General features: G+C 45.5%; 1 protein-coding gene across 1 annotated transcript in view; it reads left to right on the forward strand.

Annotated features, from left to right (window-relative positions):
* LOC132832949 (tenascin-X-like) overlaps positions 1-20,361 on the forward strand; it is a 171,531-nt gene that overhangs the window by 124,707 nt on the left and 26,463 nt on the right. The window contains exons 53-64 of the mRNA XM_060851197.1: positions 58-339; positions 2,310-2,609; positions 2,770-3,051; positions 4,952-5,251; positions 5,411-5,692; positions 8,547-8,837; positions 9,918-10,217; positions 12,433-12,723; positions 13,802-14,092; positions 17,022-17,321; positions 18,054-18,344; positions 19,776-20,066. Coding sequence (XP_060707180.1) covers positions 58-339; positions 2,310-2,609; positions 2,770-3,051; positions 4,952-5,251; positions 5,411-5,692; positions 8,547-8,837; positions 9,918-10,217; positions 12,433-12,723; positions 13,802-14,092; positions 17,022-17,321; positions 18,054-18,344; positions 19,776-20,066 — 3,501 coding nt within the window. The remainder of the gene's footprint in view (positions 1-57; positions 340-2,309; positions 2,610-2,769; positions 3,052-4,951; positions 5,252-5,410; positions 5,693-8,546; positions 8,838-9,917; positions 10,218-12,432; positions 12,724-13,801; positions 14,093-17,021; positions 17,322-18,053; positions 18,345-19,775; positions 20,067-20,361) is intronic.

The raw sequence follows: 20,361 nt of genomic DNA on the forward strand, positions 1-20,361 counted from the left end.
TGACATGTTTCTCTTTCCTGCCCTCCCACCTTCCCTCTCCCTGTCCATCCCTGACAGACAAGGCCGTGGTCAAACCTGTTAAACTGAGACCTCTTTCCGTTTCCACGGTGACGGCGCACTCTGTGCGGGTCTCCTGGACGACAGATTTGGTCTTTGGTTCTTTCCTGATCGAGTACAGAATCGTGGGGTCCCGGAGCGTGCAGAATGTGACGGTGATGGCCCATCGCCGCTCCTACCTCATCACAGGCCTGAGGCCTAGCACCAAATATACCGTCACCGTCTATGGGATTTCCAGAGGCCAGCGCCCAGCACTGTCAACATCTGTGATAACCACAAGAGGTACCTGTCGTTCAGCAAATGGCCAATAGAATTCCCAGTCAATTATTCCCATTCTCCATCTGGAGCTGCTGCTGAACTTCAATGAAAAATATTTTCCTGATTTCGACTGGACACCTTTCTGAGGGAAAATATTTTCATTGACCAATCCTCCTTGAAGGCTCCTAAAGGCTTCCTGCACTCTCCCTCTCACCCTTCTTCCACTTTGCACCTCAATATATTTTATCGGTTGCTATGGCGATGTTGGTTACTCTGGGCTGGTGATTGCAGTGAAACAAGTAACTCCAGTCAGTGACGGAGGGACGGAACAGTGGGTTGGACTGTTGTGAACTTGTGTAAACGCCAACACACAGACCCAAGCGATGGTTCCCAATTATCACATCCGGGCAGCACTGAGGCTCCTGAATCTGGTCTTGTCTCTTCCTTCAGGGATGTGCAGGTTTTTGATATATTTATAACATCCACCTGAATTCAGGAGCTGTGCATAAATATCCTCCTATGATTCATCTTTGTGAATCATGGACATCCCCACTGACTTAACTTGAACACCTCTGTGCTGTTTATTCTAGTGTGAAAGCTCTGTGACACACCATAGTTGGCCATCCTTTCTTCATTGGCCTCTTGCACTCAGAGCAGTGATGAACATTCCCCATTGGTCCCTCAAGTGAAGATGTGTCTGTGACTTTGCTCTTTGTCCTTCCACTACAGCAAGCATCGCAAACACGGTCTGAGAGGATGGATGTCCTTCCTGTCCTTTTTATCAATCTCTTTATCCTTTAGGGAGTAGGCTACAGGAAGGGCCTTGGAGAGGCAACAGAGGAGATTGACTAGAATTGTCCCAGGACAGGGGAAGGTTAGTGATGATGAGAATCTCGAGCTCTGTCTTCCTCAGAACAGAGAACACTTAGGAAAGAATTGAACAATGTCTCTAAATTCTTCAAGGTTTTTGACCCCATTGATAACCTCCCATTGACACAGAATTCATGTCTCCAGTTCAATGGAGGCTTTTCCCAACAGAACTGGGTCATTCTCTGAAGTGAAAAGATATGTCAGGATCTCTGTAATAGATGGTGGAGACAGTCCATAGGAATTGCTATGCAACAGAATTGACACAGATATATTGAGTTAATTCTAACCAATCACTGTTCCTGAAATAGTTCAGAATTAATTCGTTAACTGATCTGAGGGCAGAGATTTGTATTTATCGATTAAATAGAGACTAAATACAGAAAGAATTTTTTTCAAATAGCTGTAAAATTAGGACTTGATTTGATTTACAATTGTGACATGTCCCAAACTTCAGTGAAAAGTATTGTGTTGTGTGCGCTACAGACTGATCATCCGTACTTAGCTCAGTACATCAGAGTAACAGAACAGAATGCAGAGTATAATGTTTACCTGGTTCACTGATAGAAAGGTCACAGAGGTTCCCACTGTGCTGAGACTGAAGCTGGCCTATTAAAGGTAATAATGGATATTGTTAGACTTTAATGTGATGACACCTTGTGATCTCTCTTTCCTGCTTTCAGCCCCCTATTCAATTCTGTCTCTTTGGTCAAATCGACAGTCACCTGTCCTAAAAACTCTATATTCGACTCTGTGTCAAATGGCATCTAAATCACTCAGATAGCTATTTCGTTGCTGTTATGGTGCTAGATTAATGCAAGCTGTTGTTGTTCTCACAATCTGCAATGGCTGGTAACGAGGTGCTATTAATCTTTGTATTTCATGAAGCTCCAATGATGTTCGAAGCATATTTAATGGGCTCAGTGCTGTGTCAATGCTGGAGTGAGTACTGTGTTGGGAGGGAGAGGGGAGAACCTCAGAACAGTTATCGAATGTTCCTGTCTCTTCACCGTCCCTTCACTGGGATCGGTGTTCCCACCATTTCTTGTCCAGAATCACTCCATCATTCTCCTCGGGCAGTGAACCAGGGCCTGATCCATGATCATTGTCTTCATTTTGAATTGTAGCCTCCACAGATAAAGAGGGTCAGAGGCCGCTCCCGGTGGTGGATCTGGGCAAGGTCTCCGTGTCTAAGGTCACGGCCGACTCTCTGAAACTCTCCTGGGAAACGGAGAGATCCTATGATTCCTTCCTGATTGAATACGGCCCTGAGGGCTCAGAGGATGTGAGCGAGCTCCCGGTAACCAGTGACCGTCGATCCGCTGTCATCACAGGCCTGAGGCCGAGCACCACCTACAGGCTGAATGTCTACGGGCTCTCTGGTGACCAATGCAGCAGGCCGCTTACCACCTCCACCAGGACCACAGGTATTGCCCTTCAGCCTGACAGACACTTTGTTCTAAATGACCTCCTTTGATGATTCTCTGACATTGTTGACCTGCATTTCGGTTTGACCCCTTGTGGAAAATGTGATATGTTTCTCTTTCCTGCCCTCCCACCTTCCCTCTCCCCATCCATCCCTGACAGACAAGGCCGTGGTCAAGCCCGTTAAACTGAGCCCTCTTTCCGTTTCTACGGTGAAGGCTCAATCTGTGCGGGTCTCCTGGACAACAGAGTTGGTCTTTGGTTCCTTTCTGATTGAGTACAGAATCGTGGGGTCCCGGAGTGTGCAGAATGTGACAGTGATGGCCCATCGCCGCTCCTACCTCATCACAGGCCTGAGGCCTAGCACCAAATATACCATCACCGTCTATGGGATTTCCAGAGGCCAGCGCACAGCACTGTCAACATCTGTGATAACCACAAGAGGTACCTGTCATTCAGCAAATGACCAATACAATTCCCAGTCAATTATTCCCATTCTCCATATGGAGCTGCTGCTGAACTTCAATGAAAAATATTTTCCTGATTTCGACTGGACACCTTTCTGAGGGAAAATATTTTCATTGATCATTCCTCCCTTGAGCCTCCTAAAGGCTTCCAGCACTTTCTCTCTCATCTCTCTTCCACTTTGCACCTCAATATATTTTGCTGTGGTGATGTTGGTCACTCTGGGCTGGTGACTGCAGTGAAACAAGTAACTCCAGTCAGTGAGGCAGTGGGCTGGACTGTCATGAACTTGTGTAAACACCAACACAAAGACCCAAGCAATGGTGCCCTGTTATCACATCAGGGCAGCACTGACGCTCCCTACTCTGGTCTTGTCTCTTCCTTCAGGGATGTGCAGGTTTCTGATATATTTATAGCATCCACCTGAATTCAGGAGCTGTGTATAAATATCCTCATGTGATTCACCTTTGTGATTCATGGACATCCCCAACGACTTCATTTGGAACACCTCTGCACTGATTATTCTGCCGTGACAACTCTGTGACACATCATAGTTGGCCATCCTTTCTTCATTGGCCTCTTGCACTCAGAGCAATGATGAACATCCCCCATTGGTCCCTCGAGTGATGATGTGTCTGTGACTTTGCTCTTTGTCCTTCCACTACAGCAGGCATCACAAACACGGTTCTGAGAGGAGAGATGTCCTTCCTGTCCTTTCTATCAATCTCTTTATCCTTTAGGGAGTAGGCTACAGAAAGGGCCTCTAACAGGCAGCAGCGGAGATTGACTAGAATTGTCCCAGGACAGAGGGACGTTAGTGATGATGTGAGTCTCGAGAACCGTCCTCCTCAGAACAGAGAATGCTCAGGATAGATTTGAACGTTGTCTCTAAAATATTCAAGGGTTTTCACACGATCTTTAACCTCACATTGACATGGAACGCATATTTCCAGTTCAACAGAGGCTTTCCCAACAGAACTGTGTCTTTCACTGAAGTGGAGTGATTGGTCTGGTTCTCGGTAATAGATAGCGGAGAGTGTCTGTCGGAATTGCTCTGAAACAGAATTGACACAGATGCATTGAGTCAATTCTAACTACTCTCTGTTTCTCGAAAGTGTTCAGAATCAGTGAGTTAACTGATCTGAGTGCAGGGATTTAAAATAATCAGTTAAATAGAGGCGCGTAATGAAGCAATTTTCGCTCAAAGATTTGATTTGATTTACAATTGTGACATGTCCCAAAATGCAGTGAAAAAGTATTGCTTTGCGTGCTATCCAGTCTAATTGTACCAAACATATGTACATCAGGTAATGGAACAGAATGCAGAATATAATATTTACCTCGTTCACTGATAGACAGGTCACAGAGATTCCCACTGTGCTGAGATTGAAGCTGGGCTATTAAAGGTAATAATGGATATTGTTACATTTTAATGTGATGACACCTTGTGATCTCTCTTTCCTGCTTTAAGACGCCTCTTCAATTCTGTCTCATTGGTGAATCTTATACTCACTTGTCTTGAAATCTCTGTCAAAATGCTCATATGGTTGTTTGACTACATTAATGGTGCTAGATTAATGCAAGTTGTTATTGTTGTCACAACCTGCATTGGCTGATAATGAGGTGCCATTAAACCTTGTGTTTCTTGGATCTGCGGTGCTGTTCAAAGCATCTGTAATGGGCTCAGTGCTGTGTCAATGCTGGAGTGAGTTCTGTGTTGGGAGAGAGAGCGGAGAACCTCGGAACAGTTATCGAGTGTTCCTGTCTCTTCACTGGGATGGCCATTCCCATCATTTCATGTCCAGAATCACTCCATCATTCTCCTCGGGCAGTGAACCAGGGCCTGATCCATGATCATTGTCTTCATTTTGAATTGTAGCCTCCACAGATAAAGAGGGTCAGAGGCCGCTCCCGGTGGTGGATCTGGGCAAGGTCTCCGTGTCTAAGGTCACGGCCGACTCCCTCAAACTCTCCTGGGAAACGGAGAGATCCTATGATTCCTTCCTGATTGAATACGGCCCTGAGGGCTCAGAGGATGTGAGCGAGCTCCTGGTAACCGGTGACCGTCGATCCGCTGTCATCACAGGCCTGAGGCCGAGCACCACCTACAGGCTGCATGTCTACGGGCTCTCTGGTGACCAACGCAGCAGGCCGCTTACCACCTCCACCAAGACCACAGGTATTGCCCTTCAGCCTGACAGACACTTTGTTCTAATTGACCTCCTCTGGTGATTCTCTGACATTGTTGACCTGGGTTTCGGTTTGGACCCTGTTTAAAATTTGACATGTTTCTCTTTCCTGCCCTCCCACCTTCCCTCTCCCTGTCCATCCCTGACAGACAAGGCCGTGGTCAAACCCGTTAAACTGAGACCTCTTTCCGTTTCCACGGTGACGGCTCACTCTGTGCGGGTCTCCTGGACAACAGAGCTGGTCTTTGGTTCCTTCCTCATCGAGTACAGAATCGTGGGGTCCCGGAGCGTGCAGAATGTGACGGTGATGGCCCATCGTCGCTCCTACCTCATCACAGGCCTGAGGCCTAGCACCAAATATACCGTCACCGTCTATGGGATTTCCAGAGGCCAGCGCACAGCACTGTCAACATCTGTGATAACCACAAGAGGTACCTGTCGTTCAGCAAATGGCCAATAGAATTCCCAGTCAATTATTCGCTTTCTCCATCTGGAGCTGTTGCTGAAATTCAATGAAAAATATTTTCCTCATTTCGACTGGACACCTTTCTGAGGGAAAGTATTTTCATTGACCATTCCCCCTTGAGGCACTTAAAGGCTTCCAGCACTTTCTCTCTCATCTCTCTTCCACTTTGCACCTCAGTATATTTTATCTGTTGCTATGGCGATGTTGGTCACTCTGGACTGGTGACTGTGGTGAAATAAGTAACTCCAATCAGTGGGCTGGACTGTTGTGAACTTGTGCCAACACAAAGACTCAAGCGATGGTGCCCAGTTATCAGGGCAGCACTGAGGCTCCCTACTCTGGTCTTGTCTCTTCCTTCAGGAATGTGCAGGTTTCTGATATATTTATATCATCCACCCACATTTGGGAGCTGTGTATAAATATCCTCACGTGATTCATCTTTATGAATCATGGACATCCCCAATGACTTAACTTGAACACCTCTGCACTGTTTATTCTGCTGTGACAACTCTGTGACACATCACAGTTGGCCATCCTTTCTTCATTGGCCTTTTCCACTCAGAGCAATAATGAACATCCCTCATTGGTCCCTCGAATGATGATGTGTCTGTGACTTTGCTCTTTGTTCTTCCACTACAGCAGGCATCACAAACACGGTCTGAGAGGAGGGATGTCCTTCCTGTCCTTTCTATCAATCTCTTTATCCTTTAGGGAGTAGGCTACAGGAAGGGCCTTTGAGAGGCAGCTGAAGAGATTGAGAATTGTCCCAGGACAGAGTGATGATAAGAGTCTTGTGAACTGTCCTCCTCAGAACAGAGAACGCTCAGGAGAGATTTAACTTGATTTGATTTGTTTAGTGTGACATGTCCCGAAAGGCAGTGAAAAGTATTGTTTTGAACGCTATCCAGATCTGTCATGAATTACGTATGTTAATCAGAGTGATACAACTGAATGTAAAACATAAAGTTGCAGCTCTGGAGATGGTGCACACAGAGATCAACTGTTAGTCTCTCAGAGTTTACCTGGTTCGCTGATAGAGAGGGTGCAGAGATTCCCACTGTGCTGAGACTGAAGCTGGGCTGTTCATGGTCACAATAGATATTGTTCCACTTTAATGTGATTAAACCTTGGAATCTCCCTTCACTGCTTTACGGCACTTCTTCAATTCTGTATCTTTAGTCAATCTTTGGTCACTTGTCCTGCAATCTCCTTAACTGACTCTGTGTCATAGAACACAGAACATGGCATACAAATGATGAAGGGCTTATGCCCGAAATGTCGAATTTCCTATTCCTTGGATGCTGCCTGACCTGCTGTGCTTTAACCAGCAACACATTTTCAACTGTGATCTCCAGCATCTGCAGACCTCATTTTTTACCCATACAAATGCCATGTTTAACTGGTCTAATTATGCTAGATTAATGCAAGTTGTTGTAGTTCTTACAATCTGCTTTGCGTGAAAATGAGGTGCCTTTAACCCTTCTGTATCTTGAAGCTCCGTTGCTGTTTGAAACATCTTTGAAGGGCCGAGTGCTGTGTCAATGCTGGAGTGAGTTCCGTGTTGGGAGAGAGAGGGGAGAACCTCGGAACAGTTATCGATTGTTCCTGTCTCTTCACTGGGATTGGCGTTCCCACCATTTTTTATCCAGAATCACTCCATCATTCCCTCTGGCTGTGAATCAGGGCCTGCGCCATGATCATTGCCTTCATTTCGAATTGTCGGGAGTGGATGGTGTCAGGGAATTGTGTTGGATCTGTCAGCCAAGGTTTCAGCTCATATTCAGAGGCACTCACAGACCAGTTATGTAATAGCCTGACATGGTGATCCTCACCATATCATGTTCAAATGTGTATCTCTTTTCCCATTCCAATGGTGAACTAGGGCCAAACAATTGTCCATCATCCCTTAACTGTTTTTGTTCCACAACTCTGGCTGAGATTGACTGTGGGGTGTGTCCTCACGGGGACAGGGGATTGGGGAATATCAAACAGACTGCTCCTCCCCCCCCCCACCCCCACCCAACCACCATTACGGATCACATCATCAACAGAGACCAGTCCAGCTCTCCCATTCCCGCTCTCAGTGCCAGTTATTGGAAAGGAGTCTGAATCCTGCATTCTGAATGGATCTCTATTGGAACTTTCTTTACCACACACGTGGGAGGCCAAAGAATGCTCCAAGGCTGGCTTTCACACAGGCCCCAGTCATCCTCTTATTGATTGGAGATGAATGACGCTTGACCTTTCTGAATAATGTACAGGATATTTGTCCATATCAGGCCTCCCGGTCCAGGATAGGGACACTACCACTGCGCCACAGAAGCCCTGTGGATTTTTTGTTTTACTTTGCTGGGATTGTCTATGTTAATTAATGAAGGTGGCTGGTGTCAATTTGGCTTTTGGTCTCCTGAAGATTTTGATCGAAGCGTTCTCAATGACCAAAGGATCTCATCGGATCGATGTGGAGATAGGCCGATAGCTGGTGGGGTGGGTGAAGTCTGTGGGGAGTAACTGAAGGATAGAGCCAGATTGCCCAGAGTTTCCAGAATGAAGTGGAACACTGTTTATTGTATCAAAGGGAATGTAAAGTGGGTAAGTGAGACCAGCAGATCAGCCCGGAACTGATTGGATGAACTGCTGTACGGTGCTGGCTCCTCCTGCCCCTTTGTCTGTTCAAAGGCCTCCTCTATCTTCCCTCCTTTTTATTCAGTGTCTCCTTGAGGATCTGGGCATCAGCCACTGATACCACCAGGGACTGACAGCCTCAGAATCAACCTTCCTACCCAGTAACATCTTGCCTCTTTTTTTCCCTTTCCTAGCTTCTGCAGCTAAAGACACTGTGAAGCCAAATAGAATTGGTGACCTTTCTGTCTCTCGCATCACGGCTCAGTCCTTTAAACTCTCCTGGACAGCGAGCGAGGGCTTCGATTCCTTTCTGATAGAGTACAGTGCTTCGGAGCCCCGGGGAGTGTACAACCTGACCATGACTGGGGACCAAAGGTCCACCTTCATCAAAGGCCTGAGGCCTACCACCGTCTACACTGTCCGTCTCTATGGGGTCGCTAAGGGTCAGCGCACAAAGCCACTGACCAGCATAGTGACCACCACAGGTAGATTTTTAAACAATCAATCTAAGGAGTGTGTTTATGTTTGCTATTTTACTGCTCACTCTTACCTGTGCAAATTATTCCAACTTTCTGTCCACTTATCAACACAACTATTTTCACAAAACTGATTGATAGGGTTTTGACATGTGCTACCTGCCATCTTTAAGTTAATAACTGCACACAACTCAGTATGTACACTGTTACCTTGGTGACGAACTTCTCCTTGTACATGGTTTTGTCTCACTGATATCGGTCTTTCTCAGCCATTGGATCTTGAGGGGCTGCCTGTTTCCTGTTGGCTTGGGTCCCATTTCCCTTGATATTTATTGTGTCTGGAGCATTACACATGGATAAAGTCAGAGTCATGCATCACTGTTTCACACGCAGCTGTCTCCCACTCTCACATTTGTGTTTCCTCGGTCTGCTCCTCGCACACTCCTCTCCTCCCACACACATACCTCCACTCCCATCCATGGACATACACACCTCCATGCATGGATATTCATGCACATGGATGCATACACATATATGCATACAAGCAGATGTGTGTTCATACCACACAGATGCACACATTTAGATAAGTACACACACACACACGGATACGTACACTCACTCACACACACACACGAACTGTTGGTTGATGATGGATGACCTCTGACCTCGGGGTGATTTGCCTGTTCAGGTCCCTCGAGGCTTCCTTCTGATCTTCCTGCAACCTCATGTTTACTTGGGTGTGGTCAAATCCTGCTCAGAATCTCCCCCATTCCCCCTCAAGCTGCTGGTTCAGTGACAGCTTGATCTTAAAATGCTTATTCTTCTGTTCAAACCTTTCCATGGCTTTGGCCTTTCCCTATCCCCGGAATCTGCTCCGGTTCCACAACACTCTGCTGCTCTCATGCACGGCTTGCCCTGATTCTAATCCTTCACCAATGAACCATGAGTTGTCACCAAGGCCTGCCTTAAATCTCTCTGAATCTCCGCTCCTGTAAGTTATTCCTTACGAAAAACCTGTTTGCCTACCTTTGGTCAGTGTGAGGTGCCTCGTGACGTGTGCTATATAAATCTGAGTTGATGTTGTTGCAGCTTCCACAGGAACGGATATCATGGAACCCAGTGAGAAGAAGGAGCTGGGCAACATTTCTGCTTTGGCGCTGACACCTCACTCAGTCAGACTGTCCTGGGCAGCCCAGAGGGACTATGACTCCTACATTGTGCAGTACAGAGCCCGGGGATCAGAACTGGTGCAGAAACAGTCTCTGAGTGGCCACACTCAATCACATGTCATCACAGGCCTCAGGCCTACTACCAAGTACACCTTCTACCTCTACGGAGTGTCCAGCGGGCGCCACACAACACCCCTGTCCACCACCGTCACCACCGCAGGTACACTGGCTACAGCAGGCAGATCTGACTGGAAATATTTCCTCAGCAATTCCTCATTGGAAAAGGCAAATATTTCCTTCATGAGGTAGCAGTGAGGCTGCTCGGGGTCTCAAGGTGGAAGTGTCTAATCAGCTCGTGTGGTTTTCTCTCTCTCTCTTCCTCTCTCGGACATAGGCCACAGGTTTCAGACCGCCTGGGCACAGAGGCCTGAAAGCAGCAGAAACATTCCCCTCAGACCAGCACCAAGTTTCAGAAAGCTTACATGGGAAATCTGTTCCTCCAAACTCTGCACATTACACTCTCAATCAGCATTTGTTTACGGGATTTTCACTTTCTCTCTATTATGTTTATATTCTCTATATAAATACATAATCCTGCCCACAATCAAAGAATAAATCCATGTCATTCCTTGTCAACTCTTCATCTCCCATTCCTTGTCATCTCTTCAATTCTCATTCCTCGTCATCACTTCAACTTCCATTCCTCATCTCTTCAACTGCCATTCCTTAACATCTCTTCAATTCCCATTCTTGACATCACTTCAATTCCCATTCCTTGTCATATCTTCAATCCTCATTCCTCGTCATCTCTTCAACTCCCATTCCTTCCTCGTCATCTCTTCAACTCTCATTCCTTGACATCTCTTCAATTCCCATTCCTTGTCATCACTTCAACTCCCATTCCTTGTACCATCTTCTATCCTCATTCCTTGTCATCACTTCAACTCCCATTCCTCATCATCTCTTCAATTCCATTCTTTGACATCTCTTCAATTCCCATTCCTTGTCATCTCTTCATTCCTCATTTCTCGTTATCACTTCATCTCCCATTCCTCATAATCATTTCAATTCTCAGTCCTTGTTATCTCTTCGGTTCACAATCTGTGAGATCCCCCAATACCTTTCCATTCCAGAAGAATGTGTGATAGCGTTTTGTCTCAAAATTTCTCTGGAGACTGACATTCTTTATGTCACATCATTTTATGTTGTTTCACTGAACTTTCTTTCCTCTTCCTCTCCATTTTACCTCCTTCTCCAGTAAATACTTCCCAGTGCCATTTTGCATGTGTTCCTGACTTTCTGACCTCCAAATTTCTTCCCTTCTGGGACTATTCATCAATATAACCTTCAAGAATGTGTTTCTAAGGACCACTGTCCCTCCATACTGCCATTTGTAAATAATTTGGTTGGTTAGGATCACTGCAGGAAGCTGCCTGTGTGCTCTGTGTCTAATGGGTCAGGTTAGCTGTCAGACTGTTACTCTGATGCCTTGCTGGATTGTAGTTGGCGGCTCGGAATCTATCCCTGGAAATGAACAGTTGGTCTGTCCCTGCCACGTCGCCGTGTCTATGTGACAGCTGAGCTTTCCATTTTGGATCTTCCAGGAATGCATAGGATCCATGGCATCTCTCAATGGAGGCCATTTGGCCCCTTGGGCCTGTACCAGTCCCCCACCAGCCCAACGTTTCCCCACATTCCTGAATGTTTCTCCTGTCCAGCTGTTGGTCCAAAATCCTGTTTGAAAATTCTCGATGAATCTACTCCCATCAGCCTTTCAGACAGCACATTCCAGTTCAGGACAAAAGCCTTACACGAAGTAGTCCTTACCCATCAGGCCCTGCTCTTTTCCCATGAGCTCTCACAGATGGAGCATTTCAATCAAGGTTCTCCCTCTGAGAAAACAAATAGAAGTAGTGTCTCCCTGTTACGAGTGATCAGAATGGTGAGGGTCTAGGCTGGGAGGATGAGGAGAAATTGTTTCCATTGGTGGAAGGATTAAGATTCAGAGGGGACAGGTTTGAGGTAATTGGGCAAAAGAAGTACAGACGTGAGGAAAGGTGTTTGTTGTCTGTGTCACTGGCTGGGCCAGACTCCCTTGTCCTCCTGAATGAGTTGAGAAATGGCTGCTTGAAGCCCTGTGGTCCTTAGTGTTGCAGATAGATGCTGCAGCGCTGTCAGGAGGGGAGTTCTCACAGAGCAATGGTTCAAAACCTGACGGTGTGACGGAATCAGAGCTTTTGAAATGAAATTAGATCATTATCTGAAGAGTTCAGGGCTAAAGACGGAATTTGGGGGATGTGGTGGGGGTTAGGAGAGTCCTCTTGCAGAGACACAACACGGGCTGATTTTGGGCTGACCATTGTGTGGTTCTGTTGGTCGTTGAGAATGCGTCAATTCAACTGGTAATAAATTCTCATGCCGTTTCTCTCCTGTAGACTCCTCAGATGAGGTCAGTCCGACAGCGAAGACACCGGTCCGACCCGGTGTATCTCACGTCACTGCAGACTCCTTGCAGCTCTCCTGGATGGTGGGCCAGGTGTATGAACTCTTTCTGATCCAGTACCGAGCCCACGGCTCCCAGACTGTGAGCAATTTGACCGTGGCTGGAGATCAGAGGTCATTCTTCATCACAGGCCTCAAACCCAGCACCAAATACACCATCTATCTCCATGGGGTCTTTCAAGGCCAAGTCACAAAACTGATGGCCTTTGTGGCTTCTACCACAGGTACCTTGGGATCAAATTAGAGGCGAGACTACCGTGCGCACTGGGAATTATCTCCGCAACCCCCACCCCCCCACCACCTTCCCCCCCAGCATTTCCTCCAATTCAATTCCATTTCCCGTCCTCCCCATCCGCAGCGAAGTGAGCCCGTCACTACGGTGACCACCACCTCTGTTTTCAAATGAGCTTTGGAAAGTTCTTCATGCCGGTGACATTTTGTGTTTGTGTGTGGTTTTAGAGGGGGTGGTGGTGAGGTGCAGAAGCAAGGGAGGAGGTTCACGTGACGCGTAAAACCAACATCAACTGGTTGGGCTGAATGGCCTGTTTGCAAGCTGTTAGTAATCCCTTTGAGAGGAACAGAGGTGGTTTCAAAACACATGCTGTTTCCCCAACATTGCCCAAAGTGACGGATCTCATCCTCAGTCGCTTGTCCTACTCACAAAGTTGAGTTTAAAGTAGCAGCAAATCATTAAATTAATCCTTAACTCCCTCAGCTAATGGTCAGTCTCCCACATCTTAGAGTGTGTACCCTGCAGTGTGACTAGCCTGTGTCTCAGACCCTCACACTTTACCAATTACTCTCTGCAGCTGCAGCTATGTCCTGACACCACCACACATTGGTATCAGACTGGAAACGTTTACCAGTGTGTCATACTCTGGACTCTGACTCAAAGGCTCTCCGGGAATCCTACAGAATGCAGGCTGACACTTACAGGGCGTGCTGCACTGTCAGAGGTGCCATCTTTCAAGTATGACTTTAAACCGAGTCCCTGTCTGCTCCCTCAGCAGATGGGAAAAGATCCTCACGCCACCGATTCAAGTTCTCCCTCATGCCCTTGACTTGTACTTTATCCTTTGCCAACATCAGTAAACGTCTGATGATCCAATAATTGCTGTTTTTTTCGGAACCTCCTGAATGTAAATCCATTTCCTCCCTTTGTAACACTGCAGAATTACTTCATTGGCTTTGAGATGTTCAGAGGTAGCGCAAAGCATTGCAGGTTTAATTTTTCCAGGCAGGAACTCTTTGGGATGTTGTTGCATGATATTTTACCAGCCTCTCTCTATCTCCTGCCTCTAGTGAAGGAAGGTATAAGGCCCAGTCAGGTGAAGGCCTTGGGCAGTCTCTCTGTCTCTAACATCACAGCTGACTCTCTGGAGCTCTCCTGGTCAACACAGTGGGCCTTTGACTCCTACGTCATTCAGTACAGAGCCCAGGGCTCCGAAGAGGTGAGGAAGTTCCGGGTGTCTGGGAACCGTCGCTCGTATGTCCTCATAGGCCTCAGGCCTACCACCAAGTACGCCATCTACATTTATGGAGTGTCCAGGGGCCGTCACACCAGGCCGCTTTCGATCGTCGTGACAACCACAGGTAGCGATGCCACCAAGCAAGAGGTTTTCTGGGCCGGGAAATATTTTCTTTGCTACGCTTTGAGCAAAGCGGACAAATATTTCCTGACTTTCATCTCTGGACAGCATCCATGCCAACCTGGTAACCTCGGCCTGCTTGGCGAAGATGCCAGGAATTGGCAAGTTTTGCTTTGACCAACTTTCACCCCAAGTTGGTGCAAACTTTGAAACTCGCATCTTTTTCTCTGATTTTTCTTTGGTTTGTGGGCTGCTTCTTTCTCTGTTCTCCAAATAGGTCTGTTCTCAATCAAGGAATGATTCCTTTCCATTCCTTGTGATTTTTCAGTTCGATTTCTTGTCCTTTCTGCCATTGCTGTTTCCCTGTAATTGTGTCTTCACTCCCTAAAATGTGTTTAAGAGCCGCAGTGGAAATATGCAAATGAAGATCCCCAAATCCAACAGAATGTAACGTTTTAAGGTGGCAGCTCACCACTGCCCCCTCCAGGGTAGTCAGAGAGAGGCAACAAATTCTGGCCTGGACCCACTGTCAGGAATAAAAGCAAACTACTTTCTAACCCAAGTGATTCTCAATTCCCATTCCTTATCATCTCTTCAATTCCCATTCCTCACGATCTCTTCAATGCCCATTCCTCACCAGCTCTTCAATTCCTACTCATCATGTCTTCAATTCCCATTTTTAAAAAATCTCTTCAATTCCCATTCCTTATCATAATTTCAATTCCCATTCCTTATCATACCTTCATTTCCCATTCCTCTTCATATTGTCAATTCCCATTCCTCGCCATCTCTTCAATTCCCATTCCTTATCATCTCTTCAATCCTCATTCCTTGCCATATCCATCATTCCGACTCCCCCTGTGAGGGAGATTTTCTGTTTCCTTCCTGCTGAGGAAGGGTGTGAAGCGGTTTATTCAAGTCCTGAGTTCCTGGATCACAGTCCAGAGCTGATGTTGTTTCTTCCTGTCAGTCTAACCACCCTGTTCAGCTCTGACTCCTGTTCCTCCATTGCTGCATGGATTATTCCCCCCTCCACTTCCTCCTCCTCCTCACCCCCACCCCCGCGCGCCTTTCCTCTTCTGTAGGTGAGTATTCAATATACTTGGCTCAGTATTCTGTGCTCTGTATCCTGCCACCCCACTGGCACAACTGGCAAACTGTTTTGTCATCCAACTCATTCACCAGATCATTAGAATCAAAGCTCTTCTGTAAAACCACCAGACATACCACTCCCTATCTGGCTATTTATCCTGGTCTTTCTCTCTCTCTCTCTCTGATGCCAGAGCAGCACCATTCATTCTGTTGCAAATTTCCCGCGGTCTGTTCGTTGTTGCTGTCAGCATCAGTGAATCTGCTGCTTCTAAGAGTGTAGCCATATCATAATATACAGTGTATACAGCTTTATGGTGCTTTCCATAATACACAGTATATACAGCTTTATGGCACATTACCATAATATATAGTATATACAATGCTATGGTGCACTACCATAATATACAGCTTTAAATGGTGAATTACCATAATATACAGTATATACAATGCTATGGTGCACTACCATAATATACAGTATATACAGCTCTTTGGTGTATCACCATAATATATAGTATATATAACTCTCTGATGCATTACTATAATATACAGTGTACACAGCTTTATGGCTCATTACCAGTGTAAATAACTCTGTGGTTCTCTACCATAATACAAAGTGTATGCAGCTCCGTGGCTCACTATTTAATATACAACTTATGCAAATCTGAGGTTCTTTACCCTAATATACCATGTATACAACTCTGTGGTTTTCTACTACAATATACAGTGTATATAGCTCCGTGGTTCTCTGCCATAATATGCAGTGTATTCAGCAGTCTGGTTGCCTACCATATCATACAGTGTATATAGCTCTGTGGTTTTCTCCTACAACATACAGTGTATATAGTTCTGTGGTTCTCTACCACAATGTACTGTGTATACATCTGTTTTTATAACATAATATACTGTGTGCATAGCTCTGTAGGTTTATATCATAACATAGAGCATATAGAGCTCTATGGATCTGAACCATAATCTATGTGTATGTAGCTCTATGGATTTATATATACTGTCTATAAAGCTCTGTGGATTTATATAACATACATTGTGGCGTCATCTATGGATCTGATGTATAATATACATCAGATATATATTATGCTGATAATATATAATACAAGTAGCTCTTATAGCTCTTTTGATTTATACTGTAACATACTGTCGAAATAAACCAAAAAAAGCTGAGTTTTTTCACAAAAAAGATTAATACACATTAATTTCATATACAATTTCTTAAAAATTATATTGGTATCTATAAGTTATGCACTTCTTATCACAATGTAACTCAGTGAATCTGTACCAAATATAGTTCTTACAACCGTGTGGAGTTATCATAATCTATAGTGTAAATAATTCTAGCTGTATGACATAGTCTATATGCGAGATATATTGGATTCTATATGATATATGCATTGTATCTATCTACAGTGATCCATGATCTCTCTGTACCAGACGCTATGGTTTCTTTACTTCTGCTAGCAGTGTCTCCTCCCCAATGAACCAGTCTGATATCCCTGCATCTGAATTCCAATTTGCAGCTCCCAATCCAAGGGAAACACACCGGTCAGGCCTTTATCCTAGAGGCTCCCAGAGCCAGCTGGGAAAGATGGAGCAGCAGAGTAAATGCAGCTTCTGCAAAGGTCTAGGGTTAGATTTTGTGTCTTCTCTTTTACCCATTTGTTGTGAACTTCACCCATCTTCCTGTTGACCCTGTGGATACTTAAACCAACCTGAAAGAATAAGGTTTGGATATGGGGGTTACGCCCCATTAGTTTACAGTGAAGGGTCTTTTATCCAGAGCACAGTCTTTAAATTGCGATTTTTTTTTCCCTCTGCTTTCTCTCTAGCTTCCATAGATACCAATGGTGTAAAGCCCAGCAGGCTGAGAAAACTGATCCGCCTTTCGGGAAACAATGTCACGCAGGATTCCCTGCAAATCTTTTGGGCAGCTGAAAGTGGCTTTGATTCCTTTCTGATCCAGTACAGAGTGGAAGGATCTGAGGAGGTGCAGAACTTCACAGTGCCCGCTCATCAACATTCGTCCTTCATTGAAGGCCTGAGGCCTGGTACCAAGTATCTGGTTTCTCTCTATGGGCTTTCCGGAAGCAGACGGACTAGGCCACTAACCACTATAATAACCACTGCAGGTATTCCTCACAAACCAGTCCTCTCAGGAAAGCTGTCTTAATGACTGAACTGGAAGTTTTCCCATCCTGTACATTATAGTCTGCTCTAAGCTCCAATGAGAAGCGGCCATCTTGGAATGATCCCCACTTTCATTGTCCATTTGTCAAGTGTGACATGTGCCGGGAAAACTCGATTATTAATTTGAATTCTCTTGAATTTCTTGGACACCTGAGAGTTAAGGGTTGCTCTGCTTGGAGCAGAGAAAGATACAGGGAGAATTATCAAACTACATAGGTTTTGATTAAGGAAAGGAGAAACTGCTTCCTGAGACTGGAGGGTCAGTAACAGAAGAGACACATTTGAGATTACTGAATAAAGATTGAAAAAATGGGGAAGCATTTTGTCACACAGCGTAGTTTGGTGTGATCTACACTGGCTGAAGGTTTGATTGAATCAAATTCATAAAAACAGTTCAGAGGGAATTCATTGTACAATTGAAGGGGAACAATTCACTCAGGGTAAACAGCAAGGGACGAACTGGGAAACGCTTTGAAAAAAGCAGGCACAGCCATGGATGGTCATGTGGCCTCTCTCTGTGCCAGGCCATTCCATAATTACAGAATACTAACATAAACTACTGACTGACCACTGGGTGTGTTCACCCAGAAACTGTAAGGAAATGATTCTTCTCACAGTCGAACAGCAGTTCCTCCAACAGTAAAGTGTTGTGTATCTCTTCCTCTTCTTTTTAGCTTCAGCAGAGAAAGAGTTGGTGAAATCTGGCAAGTTTGGGAGCCTTTCGTTCTCGAATATCACGGCTGACTCCCTCCTCCTCTCGTGGTCAGCTGACACTGTCTTTGACTCCTTCCTGATACAGTACAAAGCTCAGGGGTCCGACCTTCTGCAGAATATCACTGTAACTGGTGACCGTCGCTCGGTCTTCATCACAGGCCTGAGGCCTACGACCAACTACACCATTTACCTCTATGGGGTGTCCAATGGCCAGCTCTCCAGGCCGTTGGTGGCTCTCTTGACCATCACAGGTACTTGTGATCCAGGAATGGATCGAATGCTAGTCTTGGTTTTTCACTCGTGAAATATTTTCTGCCTCCATCTCTCTCTCTCTCTCTATTCTCATGCAATGTCTTGAGGCTGAGAGCAAGAAAATATTTCATTTTGTTTTCTCTCAGATTGCTTCCGTCGGTAAGGAAATCGCTGCCATTTTAAGATAGGTGATAGCAGGATGCTCCAGCCCTATTGGGCATTGCTGTGGTGTGATTGAGTGAAGTATAATTCAGTGTGAAGATGCTGTGTAATTAGTGAGTGATAAAGATGTACAAATGAGGTAAATGCAATTAAGCTTTTCTTACTGCAAGGCTTGGTTGTGTAGATTTTTACATGCGCATGCTTAGGTCAAAGTTTTATATGGAATATGCTTGGCTTCCTGTTTCCATTTTCCCTCTCTCCCCAGATTACCAGCTAGCATTTTATCTACAGAGAGAACAGATTTCAGTATGAAATCCCACGGTCATTAACTGTGTTTCGTTTCCAGGTTCATGATTCTCTCCAATTTCAAATGGGCAAAGATAAAACAACTTTTGGAGGCACTTATTTCTTCCTCACAGGTTTCACTTCAGAAGAGAATCCCTCATGTATTTATAGAATTCACTGTCATCCATACAATATAATATGTAGTGTAGAGTGAGTTAGAAACTGAATTGAGGAGTTTTGGTGGTTTATGTGTAGAGAAGCAGGTAGCTGGGAATGAAATGCAAGCTGGAATTTAGTATAGGGGTTCGGTTGGGTTATATATAGGATAACCAGGAGAGAGTTATAGACTGGAGTCTAAACAAGGGCTCAGTGGGGTTTATGTGTAGAATGGGAGAAAGTGAGGACTGCAAATGCTGGAGATCAGAGCTGAAAATGTGTTGCTGGAAAAGCGCAGTAGGTCAGGCAGCATTCAAGGAGCAGGAGAATCGATGTTTTGGGCATGAGCCCTTTTTTATGTGTAGAATAACAATTACCTGGGGATGTTGAGTCAAAAAGTGGGATACTGGAAAAGCACAGCAGGTCAGGCAGCATCTGAGGGACAGGAAAGTCGACGTTTCTGTGCTGATGACCTGGGATGTTGATACAGGTCTGAGTCTAATCAATGGGATAATGGAGTTTATGTATAGAATGGTAAATAACTGGTTCATTGTTACAAATTGAGTCCAGTTGAGGGGTTTGGGGAGATTTGTGCAGAGAATAACAGATACCCAGGAGTGAAAACTGGAGTCCAGCAGGGAGTGAGCACAATTACTCATGCACTCAGGTGTAGAGGGTGAAAATTTGGGTTGTATTCAGTTTCCGTTGCTGCACTTAAACAAGTGCAGATTTAGATGAAAATAAACTTTCTGTATTTTTTTCTCCACAACCCTCTCTCCACCTCACCTCTTGCACCTGGATAACTGTCCGTCTCCTCCTCTCTCTAGCGGTTCCTGTTCACACCGTCGGTGTCAGTGCCCTGGGAAGACTCTCAGTCTCCGATATCAACACTCACAGCCTCAAGCTCAGCTGGGCCGTGGAGGAAGGGACCTTTGACTCTTTCTTGGTCCAGTATAGAGATTCCGAGGGGCAGCTGGGGGTCAAAGAGGTCACGGTGCCAGGCAACCTCCGCAGTGTCTCCATCGGTGACCTGGCCCCCAGCACCGAGTACCTCATCTCTCTCTATGGCGTGTTACAGAACCAGCAAACAGAACCCATTCCCATCGTGGCACGAACAGGTACTAACATGCCCTGCTCACTAATTCGGTGTCCTCAGGGTTACACTGACTCTGCTCTCTTTATTCTTTATCGAATTTCACCCCAGTTCAGGACCTCCGTTTGCAGCATTAATAATTTTACACTGGATTATCTTTTTACAGTCTAGAGTCTGGAGAATCGTGTTGTTACCTGGGACAGTCTCTCGTCCTGCCTGGGCCCAGGCCCAGGCTTTGTTTCTGTTTGCAGTCCGAGTGTAACAGCGCGGTTAGATGGGGCAGTGTTGAGGTTGGCTGTTTTTTTCTTGGACTCCTCTCT

Source organism: Hemiscyllium ocellatum, chromosome 35 (assembly GCF_020745735.1).
Source record: "Hemiscyllium ocellatum isolate sHemOce1 chromosome 35, sHemOce1.pat.X.cur, whole genome shotgun sequence".
Taxonomy (NCBI): Eukaryota; Metazoa; Chordata; class Chondrichthyes; order Orectolobiformes; family Hemiscylliidae; genus Hemiscyllium; species Hemiscyllium ocellatum.